Consider the following 17,133-nt stretch of genomic DNA (forward strand, 5'->3'; position numbering starts at 1 on the left):
CAAGAACAAAAATTACACCTACCTACTAAATGGGGTAAAATTAGGGGATTCTGTACTGGAAAAGGACTTAGGTGTCCTCATAGATAGCAAGCTAAGCAGTAGTACCCAAAGTAGGACTGCAGCAAAGAAGGCTAATAAGATATTAGCATGCATAAAACGGGGTATTGATGCTAGGGACGAGAGTATTATACTCCCGTTATATAAATCACTAGTGAGGCCACACCTTGAATACTGTGTACAATTCTGGGCACCGTACTACAAAAAGGAAATCCTGGAGCTTGAAAAGGTACAGAGGAGGGCGACCAAACTAATTAAGGGCATGGAGACGATGGAATACAAGGAAAGGCTTGAAAGACTAGGCATGTTTACATTGGAAAAGCGGAGACTAAGAGGGGATATGATCAACATCTACAAATATATAAGGGGACAATACACAGAGCTTGCGCAAGACCTGTTTTTGGTTAGATCAACACAGAGGACTCGTGGACACTCGCTCAGGTTAGAGGAGAGGAGATTCCGCACAATACGGCGTAAAGGCTTTTTCACCTGAAGGACAATACGTGTTTGGAATTCCCTGCCCGAGAGAGTTGTAATGGCGGAATCTGTCAACACCTTTAAGAATGGGTTAGATAAATTCCTAATGGATAAGGATATCCAGGGGTATGGTGCATAGTCATGCATTATAGTTACTATAAATAGGGATAAAATGCAACGGCTGACAGCAGCATCAGTCAGAAATTTTAGTCAAATCATCATGCATAGGAGACCACAAATAGGTTGAACTCAATGGACAATTGTCTTTTTTCAACCTCAGATACTATGTTACTATGTTACAGGTGAGGACTTTATCCATAGAGCAGGTCACAATGAGCAGCCAGTAAGGAACACAGTAATCCAGGTTGGTTTTAAGGACATAAGGCAATGACCTCTTCTACCCACTAGATCTGCACACCGGTGGTATATGCATACGGCAGCCAAGATGTGGCTGCCACCGACCCATACTCATCGCAGATGCCTGCCATGGGCCACTGCACCACTCACTAGTAACGATGGGTAGATCCACCTGGAAGCTGTAAGAATATGCGATTGGAGTATGTATGCCACAAGATGAAGGTGCCTGCATGACTACTCTCCATCTTTCAGCTGCTTGGGATCAAACTGGGAGCAGTTATCTTTCAGCTTCGCTCTCTCTGGCTAATCTTTCCTGTTGCAGGATTTGGTTCACACACAAATGTGGGGTACGATGGCTTTTTTCCCCCAACTCTTTAATTATAGGAGGAGACTTTACTGTAGTATTTGATTCAAAGCATGATAAATCCTTGCCTCTAAGATTTCTACCACTCTCTTCTAAGGATAGACTATCCTGTCTTTTGCACTTGCATGCAGTTTCTGGCAAGTACTGTACCACACTGCGACAACGTACAGGTATTATATAATTCCCATAACACTTGTGTTCCTCTGAGGTCACTCCTCGTATCCTGGACCAATCACTGTCTGGTGCTTCTAGACTTTTATTATCCTCAAAGTGTCTACCACTTTTGTCGGCATCTACACAGTGACACTATTACACCATCCATGGCTAAATGTGGAGAACACAACTCTTCCTCTGATATACCGCATGTCATTGTCTGAGAAGCCCATAAGGTGACCATGCGTGGAATCTTCATTCATCCTCCAGCAAGAGGATGTCTTTGAGGGCATGGTCTTCCTATCTTGAACCCTCAATTATGTATATATTTTGCCTCTTCAGGGTCGAACAAACTAATGTCTCTCAAACAAAGCAGCCCACACTCTGGAGTGGCTTTGTCTGTGGAATTTTGACCAGACTCCATACTTTCCAGAAAACTTACATCCAAATAATTGTGAAAACTGCAAATATAAGTCCATATTGTTCAAACTAATATCCAACTTTTCCCCAGGGTCGCATCTAATACCCTGGAATTTCCTAAAATTGAGCTGCCTTCCTCCCCTGTCAAGGAAATCTCTGCACAAATTATGAAAGTTTTATGGCGTTGCAGTGTAATAATTAGCTCCTGTGATCTCACCACTACAGGGCCACCACTTGAGCCAATATTGTAATAATCCCAAATGAAGGTAAAGTTCCCAAGACCAGCTCCAGATCTATGACAACTTTATGCTGAATTCATTTGTTTGCCAAACTGCATGCAAGTAGATTATCCAGTGGAGATGGTCAGGATCCCAGCCGCCACAATGCCGGCAGGGGGCCCAGGGCTATTCCCACTCGTAAGTGTCCACAACATCCATAGAGTGGGAATAGAACCTGGGGCAAGCACAGCGAGCCACCGAGCCCGCAGCATGGCAAGCGCAGCAAGCCCACAAGGGGCTTTGTTGCGCTTGCCCCCCCTGCCGGCATCCTGGCAGCTCGGGATCCCGGCCGCCGGTAACCCACACCCAACCCACCCAGTGTTACCACCAACATGGTAATTCCAGACCAGATAGACTAGGCCTCCAAGTAGCAGATAATATGAGAAATGCTATAAATGTAACATAGACTGACAACAAACCTTCCACTCCCACCTCAGTGTTGGCCCTTGAAAGCCTTCAGCGGGTGCCATGTATCCTGGCCTCTCATGCATCTACACTTATTTGAAGTGGGGTAGATGCATCCCTACCCTATTCTTAAGGGGATAACCTGCCTTCTACAACAGTCCATCAGAATCAGTTCTGGACAATGGCCCTCATTCCGAGTTGTTCGCTCGCTAGCTGCTTTTAGCAGCATTGCACACGCTAAGCCGCTGCCTACTGGGAGTGAATCTTAGCTTTGCAGAATTGCGAATAGAAATTTCTTAGCAGTTTCTGAGTAGCTCGGGACTTACTCTGCCACTGCGATCAGTTCAGTCAGTTTCATTCCTGGTTTGACGTCACAAACACACCCAGCGTTCGCCCAGACACTCCCCTGTTTCTCCAGCCACCCCCGCATTTTTCCCAGAAACGACAGCGTTTTTCCGCACACACCCATAAAACGGCCAGTTTCCGCCCAGAAACACCCACTTCCTGTCAATCACACTCCAATCAACAGAACGATGAAAAATCCTCGTTATGCCGTGAGTAAAATACCTAACTTTTGTGTAAAATAACTAAGCGCATGCGCTCTGCGAACCTTGCGCATGCGCAGTAAGCGACTAATCGCAATATAGCGAAACTCGGCAACGAGCGAACCACTCGGAATGAGGGCCCATGATTGTAAATCTTCCCCTTTTCATATAATAAATGGCACAAGACAGGGCTGCCCCCTGTTGCCCCGGCTATAAGGGCACAGTCGAAGAACCAGAAAGGGAGACACGGCAACCAGAGAGAGTATAGAACATAATCAAATATATTTTTCATGTGGTCCACAATCCTCTTGAGCTGTAGCTGAGGAAATAGGGAGGTGCATATAAGACATAAAATAACCCATTTGTGGGCCTAGTTATCAGTTACCAGCATTTTGCAATGTTCATCTTGTATCTCTGCAGTAAAAAAATATTACCACTGAGATTTATTATTACTCACCGTTGATGCCATGTGCCGCACAAAGTCCACCCCTCCTGTATATGTACTTTATGCCTTCTTCGGTAGTATAATGCTTTGGTGAAAGGCTCTATGGCATCCATTCTGCATTATCATACAGAGAATGTGTAGAGCCGCAGACCAGAGCGGACGCTGACGTGCAGAAAATTGTGGCTGTCAGCTGTCTCTTCCCATATAATACTCTACCATCTGTGGGGCCCCTGGGAGACTAATGCTGGGTACACACCAAAAGATATATCTAAAGCCAGATCGGCCAGTGTGCTGTGCATACATACTGCCCGATCCATCAGGGACTGACTTCATGAACTGGGCGGGCATTTACACACGCCCAGTTCAGCTGTCAGTCACCACTGGCCGCCGCAGCATGTGTACGGGCAGTCGGCTGACCGTCCATACACACACACCAACATGCCAATATATCTAACAACATATTGGCCGTCGGCTGTGCAGCAGGGCCGACACAAAATGCCTGTGAACGACGGAGTTCACAGACACATCGCTCGTACACACTGGCCGACGGACCCGCGATATATCAGCCATTCAAGAGAACGGCCGATATATCGGCCAGTGTGAATGCACCTTTGCTGGCCTGGCAGGTATCACAGTATTATGCAGAGATACTGCATCCTAGTATGATCTATGGCCTTTGTGTCACCATGCAATGAGTGGATGAACTGTTGCCCAGCTAAAGCGGCGTCTTAACACCCGCTCACCCGGCACTTGTCTCTTCGGCAGCACCTGGCTGGTTGCACTCTGTCTGGCTGTCACTTGGGCGGACGCTGACGTGCAGAAAATTGTGACTGTCAGTTGTCTCTTCCCATATAATACTCTACCATCTGTGGGGTCCCTGGGAGACGAATGCTGGGTATACACCTACAGATATATCTAAAACCAGATCGGCCAGTGTGCTGTGCATACACACTGCCCGATCCGTTGGGGTCTGATGTCATGAACTGGGCGGGCATTTACACACGCCCGCCCAGTTCAGCTGTCAGTCACCGCCGGCTGCTGCAGCTTGTGTACGGGCAGTCGGGTGACCGTCCATACACACTCACCAACATGCCAATATATCTAACGACATATTGGCCGTCGGCTGTGCAGCAGGGCTGACGCAAAATGCCTGTGAACGATGGAGTTCACAGAAACACCGCTCGTACACACTGGCCGACGGACCCGCGATATATCAGCCGTTCAAGGGTAGTGTGCCCAGCATTGATTCCATCCTCCTGTCCATAGAAGACAAAATATGTTTGGTGCAGGCCTGGCTCATGGGTGTCCATTTCCCTTTGGCCACACCACCGAGTGCCAGCCTCCCCCCCCGTGCTTTCCCACTCCCTACATTGGGGGTAATTCTGAGTTGATTGCAGCAGGAACTTTGTTAGCAGTTGGGCAAAACCATGTGCACTGCAGGGGAGGCAGATATAACATGTGCAGAGAGAGTTACATTTGGGTGTGGTGTGTTCAATCTGCAATCTAATTTGCAGTGTAAAAATAAAGCAGCCAGTATTTATCCTGCACAGAAACAAAATAACCCACCCAAATCTAACTCTCTCTGCACATGTTATATCTTCCTCCCCTGCAGTGCACATGGTTTTGCCCAAGTTCTAAAAAATTTCCTGCTGCGATCAACTTGGAATTACCCCCATTGTGTGGCACGGGGCAAGGCGAGATTGTCTACTCTGGGCATTGTGGCTCTGGCAGCAAAGCCAAGTGCCACACCCCAGTTCTTAACCGACATGGAGAGCTGCTTCTATCAACTTCCCAGGTAACAAGCTGCCAACTGCTGCCCATCCATATCATAGACTGGCACTTAGTGTGGGGGTCAGTACACTGAATGAGTGACATTGCATCAGTGATTTGGGTACCTACTACACCCTGGCACTCTAGACAGTCATCTAGATTGTGGAGAGACTTTAGTAAAATCACCTCTCTTTGTTCCACATAGTAATTTATGTATTGATAGCACTGAAGCTTTCTTTCCCAGACTTTATAATGGAACACAGGGCAAGGTTCAGAGATGGATGCTGGAGACACAGCAGCTGCATCTTTGGACATAGCAGCTGTGATAAAATATGCTAATGCCGCAGGAAGCATCTGGTGTGAATAGACTCCTCCTGCCGGCTTCTGTCATCCGATGCTGCATCCATTAATCATCTGAGTAACCAGTGTTTTCATACAGCCTGGGCAACTGAAGCTGCTTCCAAGGAAGCAGCCACTTGCCACAGCATGCCCAGAAAATGGGGCTGATACACCCCCATTTAGTGAAGCGCTGGCCGTGCCCAACCTTTCTCTGCCCCCAAATGATCGCAGCATGTCAATCATGCTTTGGATTAGGGGGCACTGTGACCCAGATCTGCTCATGCGCAGTGTATATCCTGCAGATGTGCAGATCTACAACCATGGGAGAAGTACAGCACACAGACCACCAGGTCTGCATACATCTCTGAATTAGGCCCATAGTTTGCTTATCACAAGTGTCATATGACAGCTGTAAAGCTTGTACTTGGAGAACATTACTAACATATATCCTACCATGTCCTGATGCGGGGCCTGATTCAGACCTGATCGCTGCTGGGCATTTTTGCAGCAGTCTGCGATCAGACACACGCTGCCCATGGAGAGTGAAAACCCGCCCCGTGCAAGTGAATGTGTATGGCGTGCGAAAATTCCGCCACACATCGGACAGCTGCACATCCGTTCACAACTCACTCGCCATCAAATGATTTTTCCATACTATGCAGTCTGTGCTTAGTCCAGGACTTACTCCTAAAGTGCGATATAACAGGCTGATCGGGGCCAGAGCGGACGTCCACACCCTCCCAGAAAACACTTGGGAACTCCTGCATTTTTCCTGACACGCCCAGAAAATGGGCAGTTTCCACCCACAACGTAATCTTCCTGTCAATCAGCTTGCAAATTTCCACGCAATCAAAATTTTCACACCATCTTGTTGCGGTTTGGCGACGCGTCTGTGCATCGCAGTGCATACGTATGCGCAGTCATTCGATAATCGCCAGCTGTGCAATTTCGCACAACAGCGATCAGGTATGAACCGGGCCCACAATGTAGATTATTAAACACACCCACAGAGAAGAAAAGCACGAGACTGTATAAGACTTTAAACAGATTTTCTCATTTATTTTTGAAAGGGAGATAAAAAAAAAAGTCCAAACATTTGAAATGCAAGAGAATATTACAGTGGCTTACACAAGGTAGATTCTCATATTGCTTGGCAATTATACAGTGAAATTATTGCTGACAAGCTCTAATAAATACACGAACCGTATTATATACAGAGGTGACATAGCAAGTAAATACAAAAAAGCGCCTGTAAACAGTGGTCCTGGGGAAGTCCACAGCCAGGCTGCTTCATGTTCCCCAGGACCATTAGAGTAGACCAGGCCTGGCGGGCAGGAGAACTCAGTTTATCCCTTAGCTTCCACAGGTGACCCTAGTGGTAAGAGATGGGGCCACCCTGGCCACAATACATACACACACAGCAACGCCATGGCACTATGACCTAGACAGAATGATGATGCAAAGCTCTCCTTCAGCAGGATTACTATAGGCAAATACTGATCTTCTGTTTTATAGGCAGACGTAAATGGAGACCATACAAAGGGCCTAATTCAGACCTGACCACTCGCTAGGTTTTTTTTGCAGTCCTGCGTTCGCATAGTCGCCGCCCATAGGGGAGGGTATTTTCGCTTTGCAAGTGTGCGAATGCTTGTGTAGCAATGCTGTACAAACAGATCTTGTGCAGTCTCTACGCAGCCCAGGACTTACTCAGCCGCTGCGAACACTTCAGCCTGTCCAGGACCGGAATTGACGTCAGGAACCCTCCCTGCAAACGCTTGAACACGCCTGCGTTTTTCCAACCACTCCCAGAAAACGGTCAGTTGACACCCACAAATGGCTTCTTCCTGTCAATCTCCTTGCGAACGCCCGTGCGAATGGATCCTTCGCACAAACCCAACGCTGAGCGGTGATCCACTTTGTACCCGTGCGACGAGCCTGCGCACTGCGGTGCATAAGCAAGTGCAGTTTAGACCTGATCGCGGGTTGTACGAAAACGCAGCCTAGCGATCAGGTCTGAATAGGCCCCATGTTGCTACATTTCATATACAATGATGATGCAGACCCTGGTATTATATACATAGATGAACGTGAGCATTATGGATTTTAGGAATAAATACGGACCCCACTAGGGTTGTGTAAAGGCTATGTAACAGCTAGCAGTGCTGAGAGAACACCTCTACCTTGCTGGTCAGGGATATACAGTACTTAGATGCAGTGCTTCCCTGGGGACTGAGAGTGAATATACACAAAAGTAGACATTACCAAGATCATGCTCTGCAATTATATTGCTGGAAAGTAGGTGGCTGGTAACAACAAAGTAGCAATAATAGAAAGTTTATGATCTGAGGATTAATCTTTGTGAATTGTGTAATGATGGCTTGTTGTGTGTTATTAGTACTCCTGTTTATTTCGTTAGTCACTACAGATGCTTGTTGGAGACCATAAAACTGGTAATGTAAAAGGCACAAGGTAAGGTAATGTATGATAAAACATCTAGGTGTTTACTTTATATACTGTATGTGGATAGGTCATGTGCACAAATGTTGCTGGGTATGAAGGTCAAAAGTCTTTTAATAATAAACCGGAAATATTAATGTAAATCAGCAGCAGTCCCAGGGAGTAGGTTATGTTAGAATAGGCTACAATATGTCTTGGAAAGAGCATGTTACTATTATATACTTGAGTCATAGCCTTCTGGGAAAGGCGCCTTGAATATGCCCCATTAGAACTACTGCACATTGCAGCTACAGTAGAGCTCAGTACTGTTATACTGAGGAATAGCCACAAGATGGAGCTCTAAGAAATATCACTATGACTAAGAAATGTCATTGATTGCCATTCAATGTTGATATTTCATATCCCTTTTTATGTAAATATTCAGCTTTGAAACGAAATGCAGCAACATCACAAGAATATTTTGCTGCTAACGTTACTGTTTTGCCAGTGTACTCTCCTGTTATAGTAGCAGATTGGCATGACATTCACGAGCGGAAGCCTTGCAGGCACGTAACGAAAGAGAATTCTGCACTGCGCTTCTGCAGCTTTGTGGATTGTAAACGACCTTCAGACTTTTGTTTAACATGCAAAATAAATGGAGAAAAGCTTACGTATAATTGTAAGTCTATATACATAACAGCCTTATGCTCAATGCCACTGAAGGGATTCAAGAAAAGACATCCCCTAATTATATACACTGTTTAAAGGTACTAGAATTTGGGGATTTCTGTAGACATAATAGTTATATTAGAGTGAGTCTAGAATTGGCAACATTACCACAGCTAACACAGTGTTAAAAAAAAGACACCCAACCAACTTTTCAAACATTTGAATTCCCCCCATAGAGTGGGAATAGAACATGTGGTGAGCACAGCAAGCCACTTAGCCCGCAGCGTGGCAAAAACAGCGAGCCTGCAAGGGGCTTAGTCACACCCACCCCCTGCCGGCATTCTGGCGGCTAGGATCGCAGTGTCTATATGCTGACCGCTGGATCCCAGCCGCCGGCATACTATACCCAACGTCTTGTTAGGGGTGACACTTAATAATGATAGATGACGTCTGTCTCTAAATGATGTTTCCTTTACACTTGGAGTTATGTTTATAAAATGTCTGTGCGGTACTGGTAAGAACTCTACTTGACTAGCTGCATGCGGTGGAGGATTTGGCTCTATGGCAGATCAAGAGCAGTGATGTCCAGTCTTGTACATTTGTGGCTTCAAGCAATGGAAATGTAAGTTTTCCTATTTGCTAACATTGCAAACAATTCAATGCAACCAGTGTAACAGTCATTGGGGGTGATTCAGATATAGACGGAGTTGCTGCTTTCCTTCGCAAAGTACCGATAATCTGTACATGCACAAACAGGTACTACTGTGATGTCAGAAGCAGTCCAGCAATAGCCAATGATTGACAGTGTGATGCCATTTGGGAATGGGGAGGGGGCGGTGACAGCCTCTGCTTGTGAAAACGGAGGCGTGTGACCGCCGTTAAGGGGAGAGGCCTGGATCTCCGTCATTGGATGGAGAGTTCTTGGGTTCTTACAAGCATCTGCAGCGATAGCTACTCCATCCACATCAGAATTAGCCACATTGGGACAGATGTATTAACCTGGAGAAGGCATAAGTAAGTGATAAACCAGTGATAAATGCACCAGCCAATCAGCTCCAATATGTAAATTAACAGTTAGGAGCTGATTGGCTGGTACGTTTATCAACTTGCACTTATCACTGGTATATCACTTCCTTATGACGTCTCCAGGCTTAATACATTATCTCCATTGTTCCTAATGACAGCATTGGCAGGTCAATGGGAAACAGAGCTCCACGCAGGTACTGGACACCATACACTGCTCTCTGCCCTCTCTTTGCCATGTCATCTACATGCTTTGAATGAATAGTTTATGATTAAGGAAAGGGTACAACATTCAGTACACGCGGATGACAGTAAATGGACACAACTACATGGTAATATACTTCAGGCTGTTGTGGCATAATGATTGTGATCTGTCTCCATGTACAGTGTTTATAAGGGTTAAACTGGTTCTCTTACATGACTGCAGCAGAATACACTCTGATGGGATAGAAGCAAATGATATACTGTACAGGGCTTTCTAAGGCCACCAGAGCAAAGACCAATGTCATCTTGTTCCATCCTCCCACTGTTCCCATAATGTATAAGCCGTCTTATTATTCTATGTACAAATATTACATTTAGAACCACATAAAAATAGGGCATTATAAATACTTGCAGGCAGTATAAGTTAGTAGGAAAATGTTGTTTCGATTCTCTATATAGACTTAAAAACTCATGTATATCACATAGGCATAACCACGCCAGCTTCTGTTATTTCATGCTCAGTAAATCATGAAATACGTGATTTCTGTGATATCTATTTCACAAAGAATATGACTGCATAAACCCAGAGAACAGTCAGGGGTGGGGTAAGTGACATATTAATCCCATTCTCCCAGGCCACTTACTGGATGTAAAAATTGTAAATACTGACCTAATCCAATGAATACATTTTCCAGTTTGTGGCCGGCTACTTTCACACCCAAGGAATAACAGAGACACTTACGGGGGAATTCAATTAACTCGCACTCTGCATTGGAAATTGCCCCCCTTGGACTCACACCAGGCTTGCACATTTTTGCTTGTAGCTGTATGGGGCTGTGGACAGAAAACAATGAGTCCAGTGGTAACGTGAGTGTGGCACATAGCCGCACTTACCCGCAGGGGGCTAGAACATCACCGTAATTGAATCCCCCTCTCAGAGTCATCTAGCACAGGTAGGAATCCACACCTGCTACTGGTAACATGTAAGACAGTGACAATACTGTAGCTGACTATGATCATCTTTTTGCTACGCGCATTGACTTCAAAACATAAAGATCTCACAATTTTTTTTTTATATATCTATATCTTGCAACGCAATAACTGAGTTTGACAAAAGGTAAACACTATAGAACCTAAAGCCGGACCACCACATAGTATGTGGTGCTGTACGTATGGGATCAGCAGCTGGGGGTATGAGGACGAGCGGCATCTTCTCTCTCTCTCTCTCTAAATATATATATATATATATATATATAGATATATAAACACCTTTATTTAATTTCTTCCATCCTTAATGACCCTTGGTGGTGGTGGCATCCCATACAATTGTATAATTACACCCTTGAATAGTACATACAGTGTAATGTAACAGGAGCTCCCTTTGAAAGTGCCTTTAAACAAGCCCAGGAAGAAGGGCTTAGCAGGCTGCACTGGTGCTTTGCAGTTACAGCCGTGCCACTGACCTCCGGATTACCACTGCTTCCAATCCACAGTCATCAGGATTCTCTAATGGACACTCTGCCACCCTGAATATGTTTATACTGTTCTCTTGCGATGGAAACCTCAGCATTGAGTAATTGGGCTGACGCCAATGATACATGACCTTGCTGTGTAAACAAATAGTATACTATGACATATATACGCAGGATAATCACACAGGGCATCTGTAGAGACTGTGCGTATCTCGCGTCGTGGTTCCTGGCATCGGGCACAAGCTCGATCCAGTCGCTAAGTGCTAATACCGTATCAGCCACAAGTGCTGGGGTATAAGAAGTCCCAGGAAGGGTGCATGTTTTTTATGAAATGCGCATATCTTTTATGCAAACAGTGGCGGCTGCTGAGACAAAGCAAAGCGAGTTTCCAGTCCAGCTATCTTTTTTCCCGGAGAGATATGCGCCGCTCTATTTTCTCTCTCTCTCTTTTATCCTGTTATGTTTCTCTGTCCACTACTGATAAAACTCAGTAAAAATATTTTCCTTGTAAAGCTACATGCTTGGCATCAGCGGTAATTCTGTCCAGACTGGGTGTGTGTCTACACCCGCGGTTCTATCCTGTGAGATAGCTCAAACAGAGTCTGCTGGTTGTCAATCATGTGCAAGTGATGAGTGTAGAACTTTGCCTCCTGGTGCTCCTTCTGAGGGAGGTCGTTGGCTGTATGGAATAGAAAATAAATAAGAGACACATCAGAAATGTAAGGAATAAATACAAGAAATTCCCTCTTCCCAACAATTATGAATGGCAGCCAGGTGTACTTCTGATCAAATGCACCATTTTATGTGAGCCAAGATGGCGGCTTACAACAGTTGTACCTTTTAATGGAGGGATCTGAGTGGATCGTGGCTTGGCCTATAACAGGTACGACGCATGAATGCGCCTACTTGTGAGCCCGCATGCAAATGTCAGAGTTTTGTGTGACGGACGATTTATTTTAGGATGCGCAGTTCCAGTTGGACACAAACTTGTCTGTTCTCCTGGAATGTGCAACAGCCCCTGCATTTTGGTAAAATCCCCTGGACTCTCTGGAAGATAGCCCACAGAGAAGTGGGCACGCAGATTGTGGTAAGGTGATCTATAATATTATCCAGCAGAAATGGGCAGTAATGCCAGACATTACATTGCTATGACCCCTGGATGTCCCCTTTCCGGATCTCCAGGAAGCAAGCAGCTAAAACGTAGGTGAGCATGGTCACAGACACACAATCCCCTGGTTTTTGGGGAGGGGGAGATTCCAAACCTAGAAGTGGGCATGCATGCATAAACACACAAGGTGCACAATATTGTGGCATTTGCAAATCATCACTTTTGTAAATTATATTTAGTGTTGTAGAGGTTTATACAACTATCAGGTGGATAGTTACTGCAAAGTACTTGTTATAGGAGTTTGTGCAAGGCTGGCTCTGTTACTGGTAGAGGCCAGTTGTACAGAACAGTAAAGCATGACACTAGCATTATAATAATATGCCCATCGGAGGCAGATTCTCTGTGAGTAGCGTATAGAGCTGTGTCACATTCTATGCCTGTCTCTTAAGCAGAACTACAGCTAAGTCCTCATATATCAGCCCCTCTCGGTGTGCCAGGTCCCGTGCGACTCTGCTAGCGTCGGGGCGTCTTTTTCGCTGACAATGCATATTAGTTGTAATGTGATGCCACTAGGACGCAACAGGAGAATGTGCTGGTTAATCTGATATGCAACACTGTTTATATATTATTGTAAGTCTATATACATAACAGCCTTATGTTCAACACCACTAAAGGGATTTAAGAAAACACATCCCCTAATTATGTATACTATCTAAAGGTGCTGAAATTTTGGTATACAGGTTGAGTATCCCATATCCAAATATTCCGAAATACGGAATATTCCGAAATACGGACTTTTTTGAGTGAGAGTGAAATAGTGAAACCTTTGTTTTTTGATGGCTCAATGTACACAAACTTTGTTTAATACACAAAGTTATTAATAATATTGTATTAAATGACCTTCAGGCTGTGTGTATAAGGTGTATATGAAACATAAATGAATTGTGTGAATGTACACACACTTTGTTTAATGCACAAAGTTATAAAAAATATTGGCTAAAATTACCTTCAGGCTGTGTGTATGAGGTGTAAATGTAACATAAATGCATTCTGTGCTTAGATTTAGGTCCCACCACCATGATATCTCATTATGGTATGCAATTATTCCAAAATACGGAAAAATCCGATATCCGAAATACCTCTGGTCCCAAACATTTTGGATAAGGGATACACAACCTGTATTTGTGTGCGGCAAAGTCTCTGAATCTGTATAAGAAGTGCCACGGCTTTTTCCCTTACCAAGTTCTGTTCTGTACAGACTCAGGTGCGCACAGATATACAGTATCACTGTCACATATAAGACTAACCAGCACAGGCTCCTGGTGTGTCCTAGTCATATCGTGTTGCAACTAAGATGCATTTTTGGGCAAAAAAACATCCGACATTAGCACAGGATCTGGCAGCTCACTCTTGCCAGGCAACATGCGCTGTATGGCGTATTGAGGCTAGATGTATGAGGACGCATCTGTATCTGCATTGACATGCAATATATGAATTGTTTTCATGTAAACTCTGTTTCAGCGTATAAGGGGAATTTAATTCAGTGATGTAGGCCTTTGACCATCGGTTTTACCCATCCCTAAGAGTTACAGAAGCCTAATATTGCACCTCTATGAGGTGTGAGGGCAAATTAGTGATGTCCACAAGGTGCCGGGTTCTGAATGCCCACACTGTGTACCTATGGCACTTTATGGACATCACAGAGCATGAATATCCCCCAATGTGTTATAAGGTAAGAAACAGGCTAATATAATCCTGCTTACAGTCTCAGGCCTTGCATTTGAACACTTCTATTGCAAATATAGAGCTATGAAAACAAACAGCATTGTATATTTGGGCTCCTGTATCTCAGACGCCTCCACAGTCTGTCTCTGGGGAAGGTGATTTTAGGAATTTAGCAATTTATAGCATGACTGCCATTCTGCTCCTATGCATTCAGCTCTTTAATTACTTTTGTTTTTGCAAGCGGATCAGCTAAATAAAATATTTGCAAGAGGATTTCTGAAGAGCGATTACTGGCTTTTTGGGGTTTAGTCAAGAATGAAATGTTTCTGTTCTATTGACATGAAAATGATATTAGCTTAGCACATTCAGCCCACACTGTTTCCATCTCGCTGGTTTCGGTGTACAGTGTTCTGTACATAATCAGAGGCACAATATACGCCAGGCCTGCAGGTCATTTGCGTTCTTTGTTAAGGCAGCCTGTGTAGATAAGTGTTTTTAACACGTTTCCCAGATACCCGCCTTGGTTAAGGATTATTAGAATCCCTCGGGTACTGAAACAGCCAACGCAGTCTTCAGGAGGAGTTAGCAAATTAGCCTAATGTCTTCATAAAAATCACACTGAAGTTATTATGTCCTCAGGCTGCTGTTCTCACTTCCGTCCTTTACCCAGCCATCTCCCAGCGTGTCCTGTCCCTGAAGCCATAGATGAGTAATGACATACTGTGCAGTAAGTCTTGTTTTTAGTGCTATTTTTATACAGACAGTAAGCCCAAATAAATAAGGCCATATAAAGCAAATAAAACCAAAGCAATGATAAAAATATATTATTAGTATGCAGAATGTGTGTGCGTGGAGGTCGCCTCGCTGTGCCACCAAATTATCTGCCCGGATCCAGCTCATTTCTACTACTCTAGTTCTTACGGCCCTTACAGAATCTAATACACATTTGCGTCTGTATGTTTTATGGCAGAGAGGCTTCAAGCTTTCATGTAGCATTAATAGTGCAGACTGTATACAAATCTAGCTGCAATTTACTGTCAGTAATGCACAAACCATTCTACAGAAAATCGGATATAAATTAGCTGCTATTCAGAATCAAAGGACCAAGGCTGGAAACCTCCTACAGTAATGTCACGGGAAGTTTCTCAGGAGAACTGACAGTACGCCTTATGTTCACGCTCATTAGCATCTATTCATACCCAGGGAACGGCTAGCATCAAAGGCATATCAAACATGCACATTACTAAGAAAATATACAGATGTAACGCATAGTAGATGTAACGTTTGCAGATACATTTATATATCTAAAAAGAAATGCCTGCTATTGGACAACCTCTTCTTCAGGGTACTCAATCTCGTGTGTTCCCTTCTTGTTAGGGGGGTGTTCAACTCTGTATATCACCTTCCTGTTAGGGGGGTGTTCATCTCTGTATATTGCCTTCCTGTTTTGGGGGTGCTCAATTTTGTATATTGCCCTCGGTAAGGGGGTGCTCAATTCTGTATATTACCTTCCTGTTAAGGGATGCTCAATTCTGTATATTGCCTTCCTGTTAGGGGGGTGCTCAATTCTGTATATTGCCTTCCTGTTAGGAGGGTGCTCAATTCTGTATATTGCCTTCCTGTTATGGGGTGCTCAATTCTGTATATTTCCTTTCTGCTAGGGGGTGCTCAATTCTGTATATTACCTTCCTGTTAGGGGGTGCTCAATTCTGTATATTACCTTCCTGTTAGGGGGTGCTCAATTCTATATATTGCCTTCCTGTTAGGGGGTGCTCAGTCTGTATATTGCCTTCCTGTTAGGGGGGTGCTCAATTCTGTATATTGCCTTCCTGTTAGGGGGTGCTCAATTCTGTATATTGTCTTCCTGTTAGGGGGTGCTCAATTCTGTATATTGCCTTCCTGTTAGGGGGGTGCTCAATTCTGTATATTGCCTTCCTGTTAGGGGGTGCTCAATTCTGTATATTGTCTTCCTGTTAGGGGGTGCTCAATTCTGTATACTGCCTTCCTGTTAGGGGGGTGCTCAATTCTGTATACTGCCTTCCTGTTAGGGGGGTGCTCAATTCTGTATATTGCCTTCCTGTTAGGGGGTGCTCAATTCTGCATATTGCCTTCCTTTTAGGGGGTGCTCAATTCTGCATATTGCCTTCCTGTTAGGGGGTGCTCAATTCTGTATATTGCCTTCCTGTTAGGGGGTGCTGAATTCTGTATATTGCCTTCCTGTTAGGGGGGTGCTGAATTCTGTATGTTCCCCTCCTGTTAGGGGCGTTACTCAATTCTGAGTGATGGCTGTGAAGTGCCAGAGGAATGTTCGGGTGAAGTATCTACCAAAGAGGTGCACACGACAATTAGAAAATGAGAACTGTGCAACATTTGCCACAATAAGCAAATAAATCTATCAGTTTCCCAAATGTCTATGTACTAGTTTATGCTTAACATGAATCAATGGCAAAAGTATAAAAATAAAATATGCATCCGTTATTCTAATGTAACTGTTGGAGGAGCATTTGGATGACCCAGGAACAGGTACAGAAGGGGTGTATTTAATATTTTAGTATAAATACAGTCCCTACAACAATTTTTGTGTCAACCTGATGAAGGCTCGTTACCCGCAATATTATGCATATTAAATCAGAAGTAATTTTAGGAATGTGTCCCTGTATGTGCTTGGTATTGTTATATACAGAAGCAACAGTGTTTAATTACTACATACAGTAGGGTGGGATGTACCCCTTATTGCATGTATGCCAGTATTTATTAACGCTGTATGCATGAATAATTAAGCAAAGGACAGCTCTCCCAGTAAGCCATTCGGGTTTATTACCTGGGAGTTCTATTGCATATGCACAAGCCGTGGGGCCACAGAAAGGGATCCTTTCCATGGAGTTC

The 17,133-nt window shown here is 44.3% G+C and overlaps 1 protein-coding gene across 1 annotated transcript in view; it reads right to left on the reverse strand.

The window, feature by feature from the left end:
- Window positions 1–6,642: 6,642 nt before the first annotated feature.
- RAPGEF5 (Rap guanine nucleotide exchange factor 5) overlaps window positions 6,643–17,133 on the reverse strand; it is a 499,799-nt gene continuing 489,308 nt past the window's right edge. The window contains exon 26 of the mRNA XM_063921784.1: window positions 6,643–12,093. Coding sequence (XP_063777854.1) covers window positions 11,975–12,093 — 119 coding nt within the window. The 3' untranslated portion in view covers window positions 6,643–11,974. The remainder of the gene's footprint in view (window positions 12,094–17,133) is intronic.

Source organism: Pseudophryne corroboree, chromosome 5 (genome assembly GCF_028390025.1).
Source record: "Pseudophryne corroboree isolate aPseCor3 chromosome 5, aPseCor3.hap2, whole genome shotgun sequence".
NCBI classification, from domain to species: Eukaryota; Metazoa; Chordata; class Amphibia; order Anura; family Myobatrachidae; genus Pseudophryne; species Pseudophryne corroboree.